At 45.7% G+C, this 22822-nt stretch overlaps 1 protein-coding gene across 1 annotated transcript; it reads left to right on the forward strand.

Annotated features, from left to right (window-relative positions):
• The first annotated feature begins 6540 nt into the window (after positions 1-6540).
• On the forward strand, positions 6541-22033 carry VBP1 (VHL binding protein 1). Its single transcript, XM_053274389.1, has 6 exons — positions 6541-6723; positions 12328-12452; positions 14759-14825; positions 17923-18021; positions 18560-18698; positions 20918-22033. The coding sequence occupies exons 1-6, from the start codon at positions 6625-6627 to the stop codon at positions 20986-20988; spliced, it is 600 nt and encodes a 199-aa protein (XP_053130364.1). The 5' UTR covers positions 6541-6624; the 3' UTR covers positions 20989-22033.
• The last annotated feature ends 789 nt before the right edge of the window (positions 22034-22822 follow it).

Raw genomic sequence — 22822 nt, forward strand, 5'->3', positions numbered from 1 at the left:
GTCTTGCCAACTATAGACATACATACATTTCTTCCATGGCTGAATGTGAGAGCCTGATCAGTTATGCAAAGTCCTTTGGGAAAAGGAAAACATTTCTTATAACTGCAAATAGCCATATACCTTAGACAAAACTCCAACGTAATAGGAGGACAATACCTTTAGCACCAGCTCAAGATCACCAAGCTTTAACAAGAAGTCTGTGTGTGCCATTTATAGCACAAAAACTAATCTGTGACACTGCATACTCACCGTAACAGTTTTAGCACCTAGTGTACAGAAGGCAAATTGTGTGCCGAAAATGTAAACAGATTTGCAGAGGTTTCTATGCCGTAAAGAGAGAAAAGAAAGGTCCAGAAATCTTTCAAATGAGACATCCTGATTGATCTGCTTGGCAAGCTTCTTGTGGAAGAAGATTCCAGAATAGGCAAATTAGTCATATGCAACCAGGGTTTGCCCTGGTTGCATATGAATGAGAGACTTGATGTGTGAGCACCATAAGATATTCCCCTTCGGGGATGGAGCTGCTCTGGAAAGAGCATCTAGGCTCCAAGTTCCCACCCTGGAATCTCCAAGATGGGGCTGAGAGAGACTCCTGCCTGCAACCTTGGAGAAGCCGCTGCCAGTCTGTGAAGACAATACTGAGCTAGATGGACCAATGGTCTGACTCAGTATATGGCAACTTCCTATGTTCCTAGTAGAATGTAATGCTTATGATAAACTAACCAACACGCATGTAATAGCACCAGTATTAGCATACTTTAGATGTTTCCTTTTAGACTGCAACATTTAGCAGATTAATCTATTTGATCACTTACTATAATGCATCCATGGTGGGAAAATGGTCCCCACCCCTTCAGAAATGCTTTTATTTATGTGCAAATGTATGCAGATTTAACTTTTAACTCATTAAATGGCATACAATTAATCATCTTGAGGTTTCTTTAATGAGGGGGCATGCCCTGTTTTCTTCTAGAACTATCAGCTGCCTCCCTTATTGGTGCTTTTTTATTTAGAGCAATCAATATCAACTGCTCAGATGGATGTTCTACTTGAGCGAGGGTAATGTTGAAGGCAAAGGGCATCCCGCATCACAGTAGATTATTTCTTTTCAGGCACTATGTTAACCATGTGCACTATACATGGTTATAGCAAGGTTGCCAGGATGTGAAACCTGGCTTGATACCTTGAAAAACTGTGTGTGTGTTTGGTGTTTTGGTGGGAGGGGAAGGAATCTCCAGGAATACTTCGGTCAGAGCTGGCAACCTCAGATTACAGGTTCAACAGGAGGGTGTTTCTTAACTCCCAAATGGCATTAACTCCTGGGGTTCTTCCCACGGAGTCTAAATTTGCCAACCTTTCTGGGTTGGCCTGGAGTCCCTGAGAATCACCATGAATCTACAGGTTACTGTGGATAACACCAGAAGGTGTTGAAAACCCTTCATAAAACCAGTTATGAAGATAGAAAGCCAGCAGGAGAAGCGGCATTGCCAAGTGTATTGCACAGAATGTCACATGGATGACTATTTGCTCCATGGGCAGAAGTTCATTCCCTTGAGACCAAGGTGGCGGATCTGGAGAAGCTCAGAGAGACATGCAGACGAGACCTTCAGGGATGTGGTTGCGGCATCCCATTCCAAGGCTGATAGCTCCTCTGCTATCAGGGGCAATGAAGGTCTCGGGCAAGTAGGACATCAGTCTGAGGAAGAGGGAAATGCTCCTTTAGAAGGGACTCCTCCTGTGGATGACAAGCCCATCTCTTCTTGCACAGGGGATACTCTGGAGGGAGGGGGCCTCCTTGTAGTGGTTAGTCATGAGAGGTATAGAGAGGTATAGAGATTTAGTCATTAGAGGTATAGAGAGATAGGTTTGTGACCCTTGTATTGAATGCACAGTGACTTGCCTGCCTGGTGCGAAGGTTGTGGACATCATGCAGCATCTAGATAGGCTGTTAGGCAGTGCCGGGAAGAAGACAGCTGTTATGCACATTGGCACCAACAATGGGAAATGTAGTTGAGAGGAGAGCTGGTCTTGTGGTAGCAAGCATGACTTGTCCCCATAGCTAAGCAGGGTCTGCCCTGGTTGCATCTGAATGGGAGACTTGATGTGTGAGCACTGCAAGATATTCCCCTCGGGATGAAGCCGCTCTGGGAAGAGCAGAAGGTTTCAAGTTCCCTCCCTGGTTTCTCCAAGATAGGGCTGAGAGAGATTCCTGCCTGCAACCTTGGAAAAGCTGCTGCCAGTCTGTGAAGGCAATACTGAGCTAGATAGACAGTTTCCTGTGTTTCTATGTCTGGAAACCCAATTTAGGCTGTGTGGTAGCATATTGAAGTCCAGGACCCCCAAGGTAGCATTCTCCAAAATATGACCTGTTCCACATGCAGGTTCAGTGAGACAGGAAGAGCTGAGGGGTCTCAATGTGTGGATGAGATGTTGGTGCCGGGAGGAGGGTTTAGATTTGTTAGGCACTGGGATACATTTTGGGGCAAGCAAAAACTACAAAAGGGATGGGCTGCACTTGAACCAAGATGGTACCAGGTGGCGCTTAAAGTCAAAAAGGTTGCAGAGCAGCTTTTAAAATGGCGCCTGGGGAATAGTCGACAGGAGCTGGGCAGTATCCAGTTCGAAAAAAGCCATCCTTTAAAGTGTGAGGGTGCAAAGGATTCAGATAAAACAGAAGGGGACAGAGCAGAACCACATAAAGAGCAGCCAGAAGGCTGTGCCAGCTGATCAAAGAGTCAAAAGAAGTCTGAGCTGTTGGTGATTGACCGGGAGAGGGATCTTGAGGTCATGGTGGACAGCTCATTGAAAGTGTCAACTCAATGTGTGGCAGCTGTGAAAAAGGCCAATTCCATGCTAGGGATCATTAGGAAGGGGATTGAAAATAAATCTGCTAAGATTATAATGCCCTTATACAAAACTGTGGTGCAGCCATACTTGAAGTACTGCATAAAATTCTGATCACCACATCTAAATAAAGACACATTTGTTCACCCAGGCTTTTAATTAGTTACTGTTTTAATTGTGTTTTAATAGTTGTAAGTTTTAATTTTAATTGTTGAAATGTTTTAATCTTTTATTGGCTGTTTTTATTCTTTTGTAAACTGCCCAGAGAACTTGCATTTTGGGCAGTATAGAAATGTATTAAATAAATAAGGACATTGTAGAATTGGGGAAAGTGCAGAAGAGGGCAACCAAGATGATCAGGGGCCTCTAGATCACCATCTCTGCGAAGCAAGACTACAACACCTGGGGCTTTTTAGTTCAGAAAAAAGATGACTACGGGGAGACATGATAGAGGTCTATAAAATCATGCATGGTATAGAGAAAGTGGATAGAGAGAAATTCATAACAATGGAACCAGGGGTCATCGCATGAAATTGCCAGGAAATTTAAGACCAACAAATGGAAGTACTTTTTTGCACAATGTATAATCAGCTTGTGAAATTATCTGCCACAATATGTGGTGACAGCCAACAACCTAGATGGCTTTAAGAAGGGTTTGGATAAATTTATGGTGGAGAAGTCTGTCAATGGCTACAAGTCAGAGGGCTATAGGCCACCTCCAGACTCAAAGGCAGGATGCCTCTGAATACCAGTTGCAGGGGAGCAACAGCAGGAGAGAGGGCATGCACATACCTCTTGCCTGTGAGCTCCTCAGAGGCATCTGGTGGGCCACTGTGTGAAACAGGTTGCTGGACTAGATGGGCCTTGAGCCTGATCCGGCAGGGCTCTGCTTATGTTATTGTGGAAAGCAGTATTGGAGATATTTTTAATATGTATATACTGCTCTTCAACAACCACAAAAAGTTCTCAAAGCAGAAAATTGTCTAAGATGAGTCTGTTCCAAACAGTTCACAACCTAAAAAGATATGGTAGACACCAGCAATGGCTCCTGGGGAGTTGGCCTGAATAGGGACAGCCCCCTCCCCGCCCGCTAAAAGGTGCCCCTTTGGTTCACTGTCACAAAGGAGCTCACAGTCTCAACAGAAACACAAGGAGGACCCCAGCAACAGCTGCTGGAAGGGAAGATAGGCTGGGTTGGGCTGGATTCTATAACAAATAGTTATATACCAGTATTAGAAACATAGGAAGCTGCCATATACTGAGTCAGACTATTGGTCTATCTAGCTCCTGGTTTCACAGACTGGCTTCACAGACTGGCAGCGGCTTCTCTCTCGGCACTATCTTGGAGAAGCCAGGGAGGGAACTGCAAAACCTTCTGCTCTGCCCAGAGCGGCTCCATCCCCTGAGGGGAATAGCTTTCAGAGCTCACACATCAAGTCTCCCATTCATGTGCAACTGGGGCAGGCCCTGCTTAGCTAAGGGGACAAGTCATGCTTGCTACCACGAGACCGGCTCTCCTCTCCACAGACCAGGTCTCCTCTCAGTTTCATTCAGTAATATTCTCCAAGTGGTTTACAAAGGAAAAGGAGTAGAATAGATTCTGGACACCACCTAAAACTCCAAACTACACTCCTCAGGAAAACCTGTAGAACCTAAAGGCAACAAATCCGATTTACCCCAATTTATGGAGTAATCAGATAAATTTCCAAACTTTTGAACTAAACAAATAAGATTAGGAAGTGAGACCTCTGGCTTATCAATAAAACATAAAATGCCATCTGCATATAAAGGAGCCCCTGGTGGCGCAGTGGTAAAACTGCCGCCCTGTAACCAGAAGGTTACAAGCTTGATCCTGACCAGGGGCTCAAGGTTGACTCAGCCTTCCATCCTTCCGAGGTCAGTAAAATGAGTACCCAGAATGTTGGGCGCAATATGCTAAATCATTGTAAACCACTTCGAGAGCTCTGGCTATAGAGCGGTATATAAATATAAGTGCTACTGCTATTGCTAAATCAACTTGTGCTCTATCTCACCTAGTATAATATTCGTCATCATCGTGTTTATATACTGCTTTCAACAAAGTTCCCCTTTACATAGGAAAGGAAAGATTGTGCCTTTGAGTCAGTGTTGATTCCTGGCGACCACAGAGCCATGTGGTTTTCTTTCGTAGGAGGGGTTTACCATTGCCTTCTCCCATGCTTCTTCAAAGTCCAGATTTGAAGAAGCAAGATAGAAAAAGTATTGATGCTTTTGAATTTTGGTGCTGGACAAGACTTTTGAGGAGATCATGGACAGCCAGGAAAACAAACCGATGGGTCATAGAACAAATCAATATTGAATTTTCTCTCGAGGCACAAATGACCAGGCTCAAACTATCATACTTGGGACACATTATGCGAAAACCCAGCTCCCTTGAAAAGTATATAATGCTAGGGAAGTTGAAGGAAAGAGAAGACAACAACCAGAAGCAAGGTCCATATATAGAAGCAAGGTCCATATAGCGCTGCTGTCCATATAGGAGTTTCCCATATTCTGGGAAACACACCAGTGGGGATCCGAACCAACAGCCTCCTGCTCTCTAGGCAGGTTGCTTCCCCACTCCACCATTAAGTGACTTGATTAGGACAGCAATGAATGCACCACTGAGAGGCCTTAAAGGCCAAGTTGAAGACAGATCATCCTGGAGAGAATCTATCTATGTGGTCGCTAAGAGTTGACACCAACTTGACGGCACATAAACAATCAATCAACCAACCAATCTCCCGTGCAGTATGAAATGATGCCTTTCAGCACCTTCCTGTATCGCTGCTGTCCATATAGGAGTTTCCCATATTCTGGGAAACACACCAGTGGGGATCCGAACCAATAGCCTCCTGCTCTCTAGGCAGATTGCTTCCCTACTCCGCCATTAAAGTGGCTTGCTTTACATAGAGAAATTTAAATAAAATAAAATCCTTTGTATTGTCCACTAATAGCACAAGCCAGGGGTTCGAGCACCACACTGAGAAAACCAGGACATCCCTGACGTGTGCCTGTTCTAGCCTCATTGAAGGGGACAGCCCATTGGGAATAACTCGTGAGCAGGGAGTCGTGTAATGCATAGTAACCCGAGTAAAAAAAACAACTGGGGGCGGGGGAAAATCCAAATTTAATCAGAATGTGTTTCAAGAACCCCAGAGGGACCGACAGTGCCAGATTAAGCCTTTAGACATTGTATAAAATACTTTTTGCTTTGGTGTGTGTGTGTGTGTTTGGGGGGGGGGGGTTCAGGTGTGTTGGCACCAGAATTGGCAAACCCAATCACCATAAAATTATTAATTTTAATAATTAGTTTTAATCACTGTTTCATGCTATTATTTTTATTGTGTCACGTATTTTAATCTGTGTTGCTCTTTAAATATTTTAAATTTTGTACACCGCCTAGAGGTGTACCTATCAGGTGGTATAAAAACGTGGTAAATAGACAGCTAAATATAATAGCAGACTTGGGCTCCCCAAAGGTTGCCGGACTACAACTCCCACAATCCCCGGTTGTGCTGCCCCCAAGGAGGCCAGGAGCACCAGCGGGCCTCCCAGGGTGCTCCAGGCCGGCTCCGCCTCCTCCCCCGCGCCTGCGCCCAGAGGGCGGCCCGGGCTCCTGCCCCCGCCGGCCCGCCCTGCCAGCTGCCAATCAAGTCCTCTCGGCCAATGGCGCCGGGTGTGGCCGTGACGTCAGGCTCCGGCGACGGTTGCTCGGCCGCCTTGCACGGTGTCGGCAGTCTCCCCCCTCCCCTCCCCAAGATGGCGGCGGCCACCAGCGGCGAGGCGGCCTGTGGCGATGGCGACGGCCCCGCGAGCGTCAAGAGGGCGCACCTGGGCATCCCCGAGGCTGTCTTCGTGGTGAGCCGGCGAGGGGGGCGGCGGCGGCGCGGGATTCCCGGTGGGCGGAGAGGGGCGCGGGCTCTGGCTCAGGCTCCCGCGGGCCCTAATCGCGGGGGGAGGCGAGGGCGGCGGCGGGCTCGCTCCTGGCAGAGGAGGCGGGCAGCAGCCCCGGCCGTGGTGGGGAGAGCCCCCTAGGCCTCACCGCGCCACCTTGCCAGCCGCGGGGCAGTTCCCAGGCAGCCCGGCCCCAGCAGCTGGGAGCCCGGAGGCAGGCGGGCCGCTTTGGGGAGCGGGATGATGATGATGATGATGATGATGATGATGATTAAATAGTGATGGTTTAGTAATAGTAATAAATAGGGGCCTATTCGCCAGACTTCATGGTGGTACAAGAAACCCCACCAACTGGGAGCCAAGAGGCAGGATGCTTGCGGGTGGGGGTGGGTCGCTTTTTGGAGCCGAATGATGGTGATGATGATGATTGATTATCTACATTTTATATCCCGCTCTTTTTCCAAGGAGCCCAGAGCAGTGTACTATATACTTAAGTTTCTGCTCACAACAACCCTGTGGAGTAGGTTAGGCTGAGAGAGAAGTGACTGGCCCAGAGTCACCCAGCAAGTATCATAAGGCTGAAGGAGGACCCCCCCCAAAACACACACACACACACACACACACACACACACACACACACACAAAACAACAACCTCCCAAACACACACACTCTCCAAAACCTGGGAGCCAAGAGGTAGTCTGGTTGCTGAATTGGGTGTGTATGCGAACAGGCTGCTCTTTGGTGCTGAGTAATAATAAGAAATAGAGGCCTGTGTGCCAAATTCAGAGGTGGCACAAGAAAAATGAATGGGCTGGTGGGGGCAGTGTCTCCTCTAACAGGGATTCCCAGGTGTTGTGGTCTACAACTCCCATAATCCCCAAGCAAAAGCCATTGCAGCTGGGCATTCTGGGAGCTGTAGTCAACAACATCTGGGAATCTCTGTTAGTGGGGACACTGTTGGGGCCCTCAGAAGGCGCCTACTTTCTGACAGGGAAGCTCCTGGAGAGGGTTACAGCCCAGGTCATCAGAAGAGACTTCTGGTCTCTTCTGCTCAACATGGCCAGCCTTCAGGCAGCTCACAAACATCCCACTCCCAGCAACGTGTTGACACACGACACCACCACCACACTCAAACACACTGAGAGAGTGTGTGCGTGTGCGGTGGGGCTTTCTGGTGCTCATAGGCCTGTCTGCCAAAGTCACAGTGGCAGCACCAGAAAAATAAAATTCAGGGGTGGGGGCACAGAAGGGGTACAGTGTATTTTTGGGTGGGTGAGCTGAGTCCTGCACACAGGATTTCTGACACAAGGAGGGCAGCTGCTTTTCCGGGGGTGAGTGTTTGCCTGCCCTTGCCAAAGCTGCCCTTGCCCAGACTTACCCAATTCTTGTTAAAACCATGCTGCTTGGGACCCAAACTTCCCCTTAGATAGTCTTGGGAGGCAGGGCATAAAGGAAATAGCCTGCCTTTCTAGTCAACACCGCCCCGCCCCCCTGGCAACTGGTTTCTGGAGCTACACTGCCCCTTAACATGGAGGTTGCAAGTAGCTGGAATAGCTAAGGAGAGGCCTGCTCTTCATCCAGTCCAGTATCCTGCTTACAGGGTGCAACCAGGTGCTTCCAGAAGGCCCCCAAGCACACAGGAAGCCCCCAAGCAAGGCATGAAGGCAACAGTCGCACCTACCTCCCCCAGTTACCACTCACTGGCATTCAGAGGTGCTGCTTCTGAAGGTGGAGGCTCTGTTTCATTCTCATGGCTAATAATGTTGAATTGGCCGATATTCCTGTATGGATTCATTTTCTGCAAGGCTGTTCTGTCCTATTGCTGAATTCTCTCCACCGCCTCTGTATTATGACTGGTCTAACACAGCTGTTTGATGGATCAGATTGTAGAGCAGTCTAGTCCATCCTTCTGTCTTGGACAAGGGTCTGCTAAACTGGTAGATGTTACTGTAGCTTGGATTATAGAGCATTTTTGCAATCCCCCATTCTTCACAGATATGGCAAAAGGACACTAGACATGCACATTCACTCCCTATTTTTTCTAGAGCTTTTTGTGAGTCAACACATAATATTGAGCTGTTATCTTTCCCAGATACTAAAGCGAGGCTGCATCCCAGTTTCCATCATGTATTTATTGGTTTCCCCTTAGCAAAATTCAAATCATGCTCTCCAACTTTTTGAGCAAATAGAAAGTAGAACAACATCTGCTGCTGTCTTGCCATCTTTTTCTGAGCTAGAACGGAAGAAGACGACCTAGGGCTTCAAAATGGCCACTTACCCGATGGCCTGTGACGAATAAGAAGTGTTTCCAAGGGACCAGACCAGGGGAGCAGTGTTCTCTCTAATTTTCTTAATCTGAGTTCAGAATGAATTTTGTTCTGGGGAGCACTATCAAGGCAGTGTGTGTGCACATATATTCAGAGTGGGACCTTCCTGATTCAATCTGAGCGGCACCTAAAAATAATGGAGTGGACATTAAGAACCTTGTGTTGTGCACACGCACATGTGCGTGCCTTAGAAGGAACACTGCAGGGGAAGAGAGTGGGTTTTGTTGAATGCCATCCATGTGTCTGACAGGGGCACTTTAGGCATTCAGGTTAGTGATAATGGGTGTGAGATAGTAACTTAAAGATAATTTGCAACAGTGGACCATCCCTACATCTTCAGAAAACATTGCTCTGAAGATGGTGTTGGAATAAATTAAAAGTGAATTGACTTTTAGAGGGTTAGGTGCAGAATTTAGAGGGTTGTCCAAAGCCACTGGCTGTTGAATTAACTAAATGCTGTATGCAGTTCTGCCTACCCAGTGTAGAAGAATAAATATAAACCTGGAAAGCAGAACCAAAATTAGCAAGTTGGAACCCTTCCCTGTGTTAGCCCCAGGAAAAGAGGCGATGGAGGGATGTGATAATGTTCATGGATGGTATGGAAAGAGTGGGTTGACTTTCAATCCCTTATTGAAATAATCTTCTGAATGATTTCCTGAACAAATATGCATATTAACCTGGCTGCTAGCAAAACATGTTGGCTTGTGCTTAATAAAAAGCCTCATATTACTGAAGAACATGTTTAAACTGTTTGATCTTGCAGCCAGTTCTCTTCTTTGGCAGTACAGAATTTCACATTTCCAAGCATGGTCACGTGACTGAAGTCAAGATGCCCAGAAGTTTCAAAGTAAAGGCTTGCAGTTACGAGCAAAGTAGCGTTTCTCCAAAAAATAAACGTTCATCATGTGTGGCTGGCAGAATAATAAATGTTTACGTCTTGAGAATTAACACAACACAGACCTTAGATGGAGAGCAGCAAGGTGTATGAAATTGCCTGTGTGGAGTGAAATGCAGGATTGCGTCTCCTGTAGCTTAGTTTTTGTGATGACGTGTGCCAGTTGCTGGGTCCAGTAGGAAGCTCACAGTAACAAATACAGTCTGCTATATGTGCAATGCTTGATCTCAAAAGTCACCCCCCTCCACCCGCCCATCAGTGTTCCTTCTAAGGCATGTGTGTGCGTACAGAAGTTTTTTGATGTCTGCTCAGTGAATTTTAGATCCCGCTCAGCTTGAATCAGGAAGGCCCCACTCTGAATGCACATGGCGCGCACACACTGCCTTGATGCTGCCTCCCAGAACAAAACTCATTCCGCACACAGATGAAAAAAATTAGAGACAACACTGCCACCCATTCATTCTTTTATATAGAAAAGCAAACTCAAGATGAAAAATAAAAAAAAATTAAGACTCAGTCTTTATGCCAATAGGCATAGGCTTTATCATTTTTAACTGCTTTTAATTGCTTTTAATACCGCCTGTTCTCATACTACTCTCTAGTTTTCATACTACTGTTTTAGTGATTTTAAAATTCCTTATTGCTTTTAATACCACCTGTTACATTCTCCTTTTCATTTATGCTGGTTGAAGAACGCTTAATTGATTAAGATTGCTTAATTGATTAAAAGACTCACAAGTGCAGATTTTAATGTACTTGTATTAATTTTAGCTCAGTCTTGCATTAGGTTGTTCTTAAAAACTTCCACTGTAGTAATCACATGCGCACACAAACTCCGCTGAGTTTAAATGAAAGAGACTCTGTTTAGTTAAGATTGGCATTTTTTAGCCATTGAATAAAGAGAGTTTCTCCCTCATCCATCATAGCAGCACTTCAAATTACCCAATAGAATTGATTTGGCAGTAGATCGAAAGGCAAAAGGACTTGTTACTAACACACGGCCAACCCATGGTCTTCCCTAGGACAAAGTTTGATGATCAGGCCACTAGCTTCAGTCGGTGATCCGTCTAATCCTTTTTAAAAAAGCTATCTGTGTCTGTTAGTTATGGTAGCTAAATCTTCAGAAGCGGTGTGCTTCTGAGTATTGGATGCTTGAGAGAAAAAGTCCTGACCTTTGTGTCCTGCTTGTGAATGCCTGGAGGCATCTGTCTGACTGGCTGCTGCTGGCCGTGGGTGAGGGAAGCCTGATCTCACTCAGCAAGACAACTTTTATTGATCCTTTCTGGCATCAATCGGCTTGATTGTAGTCTCAAATCCAGCCTTGTATTTATTTACCGTATGTATATACCACCCTATATACAGTCTCTAGGCAGTTTACAATTGCAGCCCAACAATTAAAACCTTAAATTAAACCTTAAACCTTAAAAGCAAATTAAAATAGCCATCAATAAAACTTTAAAACATCTCATACTGAAAGCCTGATAAAAATAGGTGCATTTTCAAAAGTCGCTTAAAAACAGCCAGAGTTGGGGAGGTCCTGATTTCATTTGTTGTAAACCGCCCAGAGACGTGCGTTTTAAGCGGTATAAAAATCTGTTAAATAAATAAATAATAAATAAATTTGGGAACCTGTTTCAGAGCCCGGGGGCAACCCTAGAGATGGCCCAGTTCTGCATCACCACCAAACAAGCCGGTGGTAACCACAACTGGACCTCCCCCGATCTTAATAGGTGGGTGGGGGGTGGTCATGAAGAAGGAGGCGCCCTCTTAAATACCCCGGGCCCAAGCCATTGAGGCCTTTATAGCTAGCACTGTGTATTTTGCCCAGAAACTTACTGTCAGGCAGTGTCGTTCTTTTAGAATAGGAGTAATGAGGTCTCTTTGGATAGCCCCAGAGACCAGTCTGTTAGGCAGTTCAGCACTTGTCTTTTATCTTGTAGGTATTAAATTATGTGGCAATATGTTACAGCCCCACCATTGGTGCCATATCCATGCATATCCATGGAGCAGCCACGGCACTCTGGACTGGAGTGCTTTAGATGGAGAACATGGCGGCATGCCGTCGGTGGTACCCCTGTGCCCGTTCTCCCTTGGCATGGCGGAGTGTCTAGACTATGAGCAGTCTAGCCTGCCCCTCATCCCTTTCTTGCTTCAAGCCAGGAAAGGAGGCATGAAAGCCGCTTCCTCGTTGCTGTGCTGCAGAAGTGCAGTGTGCCGCTGTGGTGGCTCTGGCTGCAGGGACCGGGGCAAAAGCAGAGATGGGGATGCCCAGTGGCCACTGCTGATTGACACGTGTCTAGTTTGGAGTTGCTGACACTCGGCGTGTGTATGTGTTTGCTTTGAAGGAAGACGTCGATTCTTTTATGAAGCAGCCAGGAAATGAGACCGCAGACACAGTGCTCAAGAAGCTGGATGAACAGTATCAGAAATATAAATTTATGGAACTTAACCTTGCCCAGAAGAAAAGAAGGTAGGTTCTTGTGGGTGTCTTGTCCTCCCCCCACCCCTCCCAATAGGCTATTCTGGCATTTTAGAACTTGATTTCCCAATTTATCATGCCAACTACTGAGGCTAAGATCTGATAGGAGCCTCTTTTCCAAAGATTCATCTGTAAGCTGCAATAACCCTAAATGGCGCAGTGGGGAAATGCTTGACTAACAAGCAGAAGGTTGCTGGTTCGAATCCCCGCTGGTACTATATCAGGCAGCAGCGATATAGGAAGATGCTGAAAGGCATCGTCTCACACTGCGCAGGAGGAGGCAATGGGAAACCCCTCCTGTATTCTTCCAAAGAAAACTACAGGGCTCTGTGGGCACCAGGAGTCGAAATCGACTTGACGGCACTCATGAATGAATGAAGTTACCTTAGTCTCTGGTAACTTCATTCCTGTTTGGGATTGAGTAAAGATCCAACAAGATTGGTCTTGGTCATGGATAGGCAACCTTGACTCTCCAGTTGCTGCTAAACGGCAACATTCATCATCCCCAGCTGCAATAAATTGTGGCTGGAGGCATGGTAGGAGTTGTAGTTCAGCAGCAGCTGGAGAGCCAAGGTGGCCTATGCCTGGTCTAGATTCTTCTAAGAGCCAAGGCTGCACAGCTGGCAGCACTAACTCTTCTCACTCGCATGGTTTGCGGAGGTGTGTGTATCATTAAAGATTGATATTCAAGTCATAAAGAAGAGCCGAGCAGTCTCCCGCTTTTGCCAAGTAAAAGCAGACTCTCCTTCTGGGGCTTCCTGTTGATTGTAAGCTCCATTACAGAAGATTTTTACTCGTATTTATTTAGGCTACATTTTGTCCTCCCTGCCCTCCAAGGAGCTCAAGGGAGCATACATGCTAGTCCCTCTTCGTTTTATTCTCACAGCACTCTTGCCCCATGTGTCCCTACCTGAACCATAAGACCCTCTACAGAGGCCCTGCTCCGAGTGTCTCCACCAAGTGAGGTGAGGCAGATGCCGACTAGGGAAAGGGCCTTTTCGGTGATGTCACCCATTTATGGAAGAGCCTCCCCAGTTAGACTCACCTGGCACCTTCATTATGCTCTTTTAGATGCCAAATTGAAGACTTTTCTGGTCACCCAGGCTTTTAAAATGCATTTGTTTTTAGTCTTTTAGATGCCCTTAATTGTATGTAGTATTTTTGATTGATTGATTAAATTGATTGATTGTATGTAGTATCTAATTGTTTTATTTTGTGAGCTGCCCAGAGAACGATTTTTTATGGGGTGGCTGTACACATTAAATTGTTGTTTATTCCCCAATCCCTGTCAGGGAATTGGCAAATATCGAGTGTCTGTACCTAAGCCTAGGGACCAAATTTAGATTGGGACTACTGTTGGCGTACAGATCACCCCGTTGTTCAACAGAGTCCCTAACTGAGCTGACGGACCTGTCTTAGGGTTGGCATTGGAGTAGTCCAGGTTGTTGTTGGTGGGGGACTTCAGTGTTCACTATGGGACTGGGATGTCAGGAACGGCTCAGGAGTTCGTAGCGACCATGATGACTAGGGGCCTATCCCAGATGGTCTCTGGACCAACACATGATGCTGGTCACATGCTCGATTTGGTCTTTTACTCTGATCAGAACGGTGTTCCGTGGGTGGGGTCTCCTCTTGTTTCCCCATTGCCATGGATGGACCACCATCTGCTTAAGGTAGGATTTGCTACCTCAGCCCACCTATGTAGGGATTAAGGTTGGTCCACCTGAGAAGGTTATTGGATCCAGTGGAATTCCAGGAAGCCTTGGAAGGGTTTCAAGTTGGCTCTGCTGACTTTTAATTAAAATTAATTAACTGTTCAATTGTTTTTATCCTGTGAAATTACTTTGTTTCACTCTGTGAATTGTTCTTAATTTTGTATAAGCTGATATGTCAGAGACTCAATGTGCGTATAACACTTCAGTTCTCTTCACAAATGCCTTCTATTGCGCAAAAGTTTTAAAAGGTTGTTTTTCATTGTTTTTGTTCTGTGAAAGCATTTTAATCCTTTGTTGTTGTTTTTGTTTTGTAATTTGGATTGTGTATATATCAGGGGGTATATAAATATGATAAATCAATACAATTATTTACTAGAGTAGTATCTTATTTTTTTGTCGGTCTCCAAAGTAGACACAATGTTAATAATTTGCAACAGATACAGTAGAAACCTCACACTTAAAATAATCAGTATCTAACTTATGTACATTATTAATTGGGTGGTTTCCATTATTCACATGATTATATACATGTTGCGTAATCAGTCGTTGAAATAATATTGTACATCTGTGTTTTGTTTATAGGTTAAAAAACCAGATTCCTGAAATTAAGCAGACGCTAGAAATCTTAAAGCACATGCAGAAAAAAAAGGTAGTTGATTTCTGGCTGTATTTTGTATGAGGATACATAAAGCAAATAGCTTTGTTGCCATAGGACATGAGAGAACTTTTGGTTTCATGCCTGGTGTAACTACTGCATTAAAAAATTGCTCTGAAATAATAGCGTTTGACAGATGTGGAAAACAAATTTCTATTTTAAATCTCCTTGGAATGGTTGTAAGCCATCTGGATGGGGTTGCATTTTTCCTGAAGACCCTGGTTTGCAGTACTCTTTCATCTATTGCTGCTTTTGGAAGCTCAGGTGGTGGCAAGTACTAGGGGTGTGCAAAACGTTCTGATGTCAAAGTTTCGACTCGAAACAGGCCATTTCAAGTGTCTTGAGCTCGAAACAAAATGCCCTTTAAATAAAAGGCCTGTTTTGAGCTCGGAACAAAACAACCCCACTTCGAATGGAAAACGTTCAACATTTTGAGCGGCGTTTGCGGGGCCTGTTTTCCCCATGCTGGCTGGCTTGCTGATTCTGTCACTCACTTCTGATTGGCTTGTAATCCTATGGGGGTCTTGGTGAAAGGTTAAAAATTGTTTAAAAATCGCCTGCTTGCCCATTTCTTGAGTGGGTTGGGTGGTAATTAGCACCTATCATGTTCTATCGCCCACCCCACTTTGATGTTGCTAGGAGCTACCCATGGGGAGCAATGGAATGTTTCGAGTTTCTCCAGTGTCTCCTGTGGCCAAAACACTTGGAACGTTGCGAGGTTTGTTCTGTCAAAATAGCCAGTTCGACCGCTGTTTTGACAAAATGTTTAGAACTTCTGCATTTTGTTCCAAGCTTGAAACAAAACACAAAATCCATTTCGTGCACATCCCTTGTGGCAGTATCCATGAGCACTTCATATTTCCTTTGGTAGGCTAGGTGTATCCTTTCTTGAAAATGTTAGACCTTGCTGCAGTTGCCTTTGCTCTAGTTACCTCCAGGCTTGACTACTCTAACAAACGCTGCATGGGGCTGCCCTTGAAAGCATTCAGAAGCTTCCACTGCAGCAAAATGGGGCTGCCAGGTTGTAGACTGGGAGTAGCCATGGGACCAGTTCACATGACTGAGATCCGGGCTACCTTGCAGCATATCCAGGATAATGTACCTAATGAGCTCCTGATTATTTGCTCACCAGTGAGTGGCAATCCCAGTTAAAACCTTTCAAAACTCTTCTGTGCTGCACAGGAGGCTCTGATTAGCCAGCTGTGATCTGATTTTAGATCAGGCCTCCTCAGCTGTGGGGCCCCCCCAGCTGTTTTTGGACTACAACTCCCATAATCCCCAGCCACAGTGCCCAATAGCTAGGGATTATGGGAGTTGTAGGCCAACATCTGCAGGAGGGCCGAAGCTAAGCAGCCCTGCCCTAGATCAAAAATCCCAGCTAGCTAGTGCCGGGCCCCATGGCACACCATCCTTTCTGGCTAAGTTAACTGGCAGTTCTGCTCACAAATGGCCCAAAATGGGAAGTGTGCCAGGTGAGGTCTCCAAGATAAAAGGGGCATGAGCCCGGTTCTTGGTCATGTGGCCTGGCCTGTGCTAAGTATCCTACTCCGGTATTGTTCAGTCTGCTCTGTTTAATCTCTTGGTTTCTGAGCTCTGCTCAAGGTGCCTATAAAGAGGTACCTTAAGGACTGCCTTCTCTCGTATCTCCAACCTGTTCAACATCAGGAAACCCCCTCCAGCCTCTGCCAAATGGAATCTGGCAGCAGTTGGCCCTGCTCCTTGATTCCTCAGCAGTGGCACCAACTTTTCAGAGTGCTCTTCCTCCGGAAGCTTGCCAGGCCCCCACTCTACGCTCCTTTAGGCGTCAGGCCAAGACTGGCTTTTCCTCAAAAACTTTGGGCCATGCTGGCTTAATGTGCTCTTAAGATGAGAGGAGAGCTGGTCTTGTGGTAGCAAGCATGACTTGTCCCCTTAGCTAAGCAGGGTCTGCCCTGGTTGCATAGGAATGGGAGACTAGAAGTGTGAGCACTGGAAGATAGTCCCTCTAGGGGATGGAGCTGCTCTGGGACATGCAGAAGGTTCCAATTCCCTCCATGGCAACATCTCCAAGATAGGGCTGAGAGAGACTCCTGCCTGCTACCTTGGAGAAGCCGCTGCCAGTCTGTGTACTGAGCTAGATGGACCAAGGGTCTGATTCGGTAGAAGGCAGCTTCCTATGTTCCTAAATCTCAGCTGAAACTGATGATAAACTTTGTGGGTTCATTGTTTGTGTTGCTGTGTTTTGATTGCTTCAGTGTTTGGCATTTTTACCTGTATTTATCCAAATAGAAGGCGATCCTGAATTCTAGACGACCCCCTTTTAAAATAGAGATTAAATACAGGTTATACCTATATTTACCCCAAAGGAACAGCCCTCTGGATTTAAGACGATCCCCCAATTTCAAAGAACTTGGAAAAAATCTAGTTTTGGATTCAGTTAAATCCAGTACAGGAGGACCTCATTATTTGCAGGTCCAGCACTTAAGTTTTTGCTATCCGTGGTCGGGTAATTAGCACCCAACCTCAGTAGACACAGTGGGGGTGGGGTGGGTGGAGAAAAAAGGGGTAGATTCACATATCCATGGGTCGGGAGCTCAAAATGGAGGCCTAAAATGCAATTTCTGGCCCCCATGGGGGCAGCACAGTAGGCCACCTTGAGGGGCCATTTGGGGGCGATCGGGGGTAATGGGGCGGGGAAATGGCAAAAACTGCCATTTTTGGCCAATTTTTGGCTGATTTTCTGTACCTGGGAACCTAACCCTCTGGTTTCCATTGCCCTAATGCCCTGTTATTTGCGGATTCGCTGTCCACAGTGCGCCCCCCCCCCCCCGGAATGGAACCCCAATGAATAGTGGGATTCTCCTGTAATTGCCTCCAGTAACTGCTGTGAGTTATTTTTTCAAATAAGACAAAACAGGATCTAAATTTTTAATAATACATCAGTGGACAAGCCCAGTGGGTTGCATTGTAGGAGTTTACTCGTGAATAGGTACAATAAACCTAGAATTTGAAATGAAGGTTTTTTTTGGGGGGGGGGGCATTTTTTTGGCTGTTGAAAGTCATTAATCGTAACTCCTTGGCACCTCATGTTGACTTATCCGTCCTTTCCAAGGAATCCACAAACCCGATGGAAACCAGATTCTTATTGGCAGATAACCTCTACTGTAAAGCTTCAGTCCCTCCTACAGATAAAGTGTGTCTCTGGTTGGGGGTAAGTAAACAAATATTCTCGAGTCCATGTGCAGAGTTCTCTTGCGGGCAGCCACTACTTTGACTTTCTATGTGGACTGTACAGCACACACAGCTGAGAAGTCCCAAGTCAACATTTAATGTTGTGAGTGCTTAAGCTGTGCCCTGCAGTCTTTGAAATGAGGGTTTCTGTGTTAAGTGTGTGTGGGTGCACAAAATGTGTTCTTGCTGTTGGGTCGTCTAAGGAAAAGGCAAATCCAGACTTCCAGGAACTTGGAAGATGCATCTTAACTTTGTATTATCCAGTAGTGTCTCATCCTGACAAGGCTGTGTGTGTGCATGCGTGCACGCCAATGGAGGCAACTCAGGTTGCTCCTCCCTATTCCACCCTGCCTGAGAGCTCCGCTGCCTTCAGGTTGGCCATTCATCAGGTAGAGTTGGGCAGCTTGTTAGGATGAGAGGCTGCTGGTGTTATCCATAATGATCGTCTTTTGTTTTTGGAACTGTTAATTTCAAGAAAGCAGGGAAGATGCTTCAACTTCACTATTGTCCCTTCTTAGGCCAATGTAATGCTGGAATATGATATTGATGAGGCCCAGGCATTGCTAGAAAAGAATCTCTCCACAGCCACAAGAAATCTTGAGTCGCTAGAGGAAGACCTGGATTTTCTTAGGGATCAATTCACTACTACAGAAGTCAGTATCCTTTTCTTAGGGCTTCAGCTTAGTCTTAAAGACTGCCGTAGCTTTGCTTCAAGTTATGTCCGGTATCTCTCTCTGCTTGTTCATTGACTTTTGAAAACCCTTGACAGGTCAACAACACCTTTCAAGCTGTATTTCAAGGGGAGGCCTTGAGCAAAACGTGGTCCTGTGCTTTTTAAAAATTCAGCAGTTTCTTCAAAATCCTTCCAGAATATTCAATACATCTGTTTGCACCTATGTTCTGGGTTTGTTCTTCCTTAGGCTGAACCAACTGGTGCCTTCTTGTGTTGCTGGTTAAAACAATAAGCACTTTTTCCCTAGGAAAGAAATTAGAGTTCGATAATTCTCATCCTCTCTTGGGTAGCTGGATGTCGCCTGAGCAATGAGAAGTTTTAACATGCATCCATAGCTGGTCAGAAATCTGGATAAATAGGAATTGTCCAATTAAAAATTGCAAACTAAAATAGATAATGGAAAGGAAATAAAGTAAACTACAGGGCAAATGCCTGGTGAAAAAGAAAGGTCTTCAGTAAGGATTTAAAGACCAGTAAAGAGGGGGCTAGTGACGAACATGGTTCTTCAGCATGTCCTCTTAATGACGAACATGGTTCTTCAGCATGTCCTCCTAATGACGGGCATGGTTCTTCAGCATGTCCTCCTAATGACGGGCATGGTTCTTCAGCATGTCGTCCTAATGACGGGCATGGTTCTTCAGCATGTCGTCCTAATGACGGGCAAGGTTCTTCAGCATGTCGTCCTAATGACGGGCAAGGTTCTTCAGCATGTCGTCCTAATGACGGGCAAGGTTCTTCAGCATGTCCTCCTAATGACGGGCAAGGTTCTTCAGCATGTCCTCCTAATGACGGGCAAGGTTCTTCAGCATGTCCTCCTAATGACGGGCAAGGTTCTTCAGCATGTCCTCCTAATGACGGGCAAGGTTCTTCAGCATGTCCTCCTAATGACGGGCAAGGTTCTTCAGCATGTCCTCCTAATGACGGGCAAGGTTCTTCAGCATGTCCTCCTAATGACGAACATGGTTCTTCAGCATGTCCTCCTAATGACGAACATGGTTCTTCAGCATGTCCTCCTAATGACGAACATGGTTCTTCAGCATGTCCTCCTAATGACGAACATGGTTCTTCAGCATGTCCTCCTAATGACGAACATGGTTCTTCAGCATGTCCTCCTAATGACGAACATGGTTCTTCAGCATGTCCTCCTAATGACGAACATGGTTCTTCAGCATGTCCTCCTAATGACGAACATGGTTCTTCAGCATGTCCTCCTAATGACGAACATGGTTCTTCAGCATGTCCTCCTAATGACGGGCAAGGTTCTTCAGCATGTCCTCCTAATGACGGGCAAGGTTCTTCAGCATGTCCTCCTAATGACGGGCAAGGTTCTTCAGCATGTCCTCCTAATGACGGGCAAGGTTCTTCAGCATGTCCTCCTAATGACGGGCAAGGTTCTTCAGCATGTCCTCCTAATGACGGGCATGGTTCTTCAGCATGTCCTCCTAATGACGGGCATGGTTCTTCAGCATGTCCTCCTAATGACGGGCATCGTTCTTCAGCATGTCCTCCTAATGACGGGCATCGTTCTTCAGCATGTCCTCCTAATGACGGGCATCGTTCTTCAGCATGTCCTCCTAATGACGAACATGGTTCTTCAGCATGTCCTCCTAATGACGAACATGGTTCTTCAGCATGTCCTCTTAATGACGAACATGGTTCTTCAGCATGTCCTCTAAAACCCCAGTTAACTGGGCAAAGAGGCACTTTTTTAACGTGATTATTTAGCAGGAGGAGAGTAACTAGCCCTATTCCCCCCCCCCCCCAGCACAGTACCTCCAGTGACTGTTGCTAGTGTCTGTCATGTTTCTTTTTAGATTGTGAGCCCTTTGGGGACAGGGATCCATCTTCTTTATTATTTCTCTATGTAAACCGCTTTGGAAACTTGTTGAAAAGCTGTATATAAATATTTGTAGGTGTTGTTAATGCAGTACCCATAGAATGGAAAGAAGTTTTTCTTGTCCATTTTTAAGGTCTCTGTATTTTGAATGCACAGTATAGAAGTTGATTATTAGAATAGCAGTGTCTTGCATCTGTGACTCAAGAACCTGTGTTAATTTTTGTGTAAAGCAGATAGAATAATGGAAGAACACAAGCTGCTGTTTTTAACCACACCGAACAATTATTTCCTTAACCGCTTCTCCAGATATGGCTAGAGTTTATAACTGGGATGTAAAGAGAAGAAACAAGGATGAGCCTTCCAAAAGCAAAGCATAGTTCTGCCAATTTTAAATGTGCTTCTGATTTAAAATTATTATTTTTATTTTAAAAAACCCCTCGAGTTCAGCTTTTTGATGGACTGAGTTTAATTTAATCACTTCAATTGGTAACATAAAATCTAAAAATGGTGCACACATTTTTTTAAATTTATTTGCAAGCCCAGTTTGGTTCCATGCATGCTTCACAAAGGACGTGGCTTCTTCAGCCATCACAATCTGTCGTAGGAAAATCCTTGCCAGAAGGATTGTCTAAAAAAAGTGTGCAGTGCATTATGAGGTTTGAAGCCAGCACATCTTGACAGGTTACTCTCTTTTTGCAAGGGATTCCATTAATGTGTTATCTGTACTGGATGAAGAAAGGCCAAAACAAGATGGTGTCTGGTGTGGTCACCATTTGGGGTGGGGTGGGAGGGTGTGATATGGTACAGTCCTGCACTTGTTGCAGCCATGCTCCTTCGGCATCAGCCTTGAAAAGTTCTGCTCAGCAGTTTCCTGTCTAGCTATCTTCTAGGTGCTTTGCACTCAAGAGCTCCTAATTGGCCTTTGAAGAAAGGGTTAAAAAATTGAACCAAGGGCGCAGCCTGTTTGCTTTCACACAAGCAGCCTGTCCGCTTTTCCCAGCGGGTGAAATTGGGGGGCGCCCAGTAGCTAAGAGCCCGCTGTACACAGCCCGCCCTCCTGCGACCTTTCTGTCTAGTTCAGCTGTCTTAATGCTTGCCCAGACACTCTGTGAAAGTTACATTAAACATTGGATGGTGTATTTCAGCCCCACTTCAGTCGTTAACAGGTTGGGCGTTATTCCCGTGTCGCTTCCTACGACACCTGGTGAGAGTATTGGCCCAACACCTTTCCTTTGAAACCGGTGCGCATCTGGCAGTCCAATTCGTGATGTGCGTACACTGCAGAGTCACCGGCACTGCAGGTTTCACTTCAGAAATTACGAGCAAATGTTAATGGTGTTCTGGTTTCATGTAATAAACAATACCTGTAAAGTTTTTTGTACTTTCATTTCATTCTATTAAAAACCGTGAAACTTAAAAATCCGACAGAAAACATTTGTGCATGTTTCTTTTCAGTGAAGCTGGATGTGGCGAGTGTGCAGACCTTGGGTGTGACTCAAGTCATCCTTTACTGCTCTGTGGAGGTCCTTTTCTATGGGAAGCCACAGTTTCCTGGCCCTCCACAGTAGCCTCGCATTGCCTGACTGTATCAGTCTTCATGGACACACAGAGCTCTGAAGACCTGAGGGGGGGGAGTTTCCTCATCTCTTTCGGGGGGAGGGGATTGTGTGTTCACATCCCCCCCCCCCCCGCTGCTTTCCTCTACACATAATTCTGCCCAGCAGTGATGTAGCATGAAAAACAGAGAGGAGAGGCAAGCTGGTCTTCTGGGAGCAAGCATGACTTGTCCCCTTAGCTAAGCAGGGTCTGCCCTGGTTGCATATGAATGGGAGACTAGAAGTGTGAACACTGCAAGATATTCACCTCAGGGGATGGAGCCACTCTGGGAAGAGTATCTAGGTTCCATGTTCCCTCCCTGGCATCTCCAAGATAGGGCTGAGAGAGATTCTTGCCTGCCACCTTGGAGAAGCTGCTGCAAGTCCGTGTTGACAGTACTGAGCTAGTATATAAATATATATGTTCTTATATATAAATAAGATGTTCTTATATATAAAAACATCTGCAGGAGGACCAAAGTTTTGCAGGTGACAGTGCTCAATGCTCTAGAGTCTAGCCTTGTGAAAGCATCTCCTTGTCGGTTTGGAAGTTGTCGCATCTTTGAAAATGCTTGTGTGTTAAAGGCCTGAGGAAAGACAGCAGCTGTTTCCCTGC

The sequence above is a fragment of the Hemicordylus capensis genome, chromosome 11 (genome assembly GCF_027244095.1).
Source record: "Hemicordylus capensis ecotype Gifberg chromosome 11, rHemCap1.1.pri, whole genome shotgun sequence".
Taxonomy (NCBI): domain Eukaryota; kingdom Metazoa; phylum Chordata; class Lepidosauria; order Squamata; family Cordylidae; genus Hemicordylus; species Hemicordylus capensis.

Coding starts and splice junctions, on each gene's coding strand:
- VBP1 (XM_053274389.1), top strand. CDS start 6,625: ATGGCGGCGGCCACCAGCGGCGAGGCGGCCTGTGGCGATGGCGACGGC. Junction 6,724..12,327: donor TCCCCGAGGCTGTCTTCGTG/GTGAGCCGGCGA, acceptor TTTGCTTTGAAG/GAAGACGTCGATTCTTTTAT. Junction 18,022..18,559: donor AAGTGTGTCTCTGGTTGGGG/GTAAGTAAACAA, acceptor GTCCCTTCTTAG/GCCAATGTAATGCTGGAATA.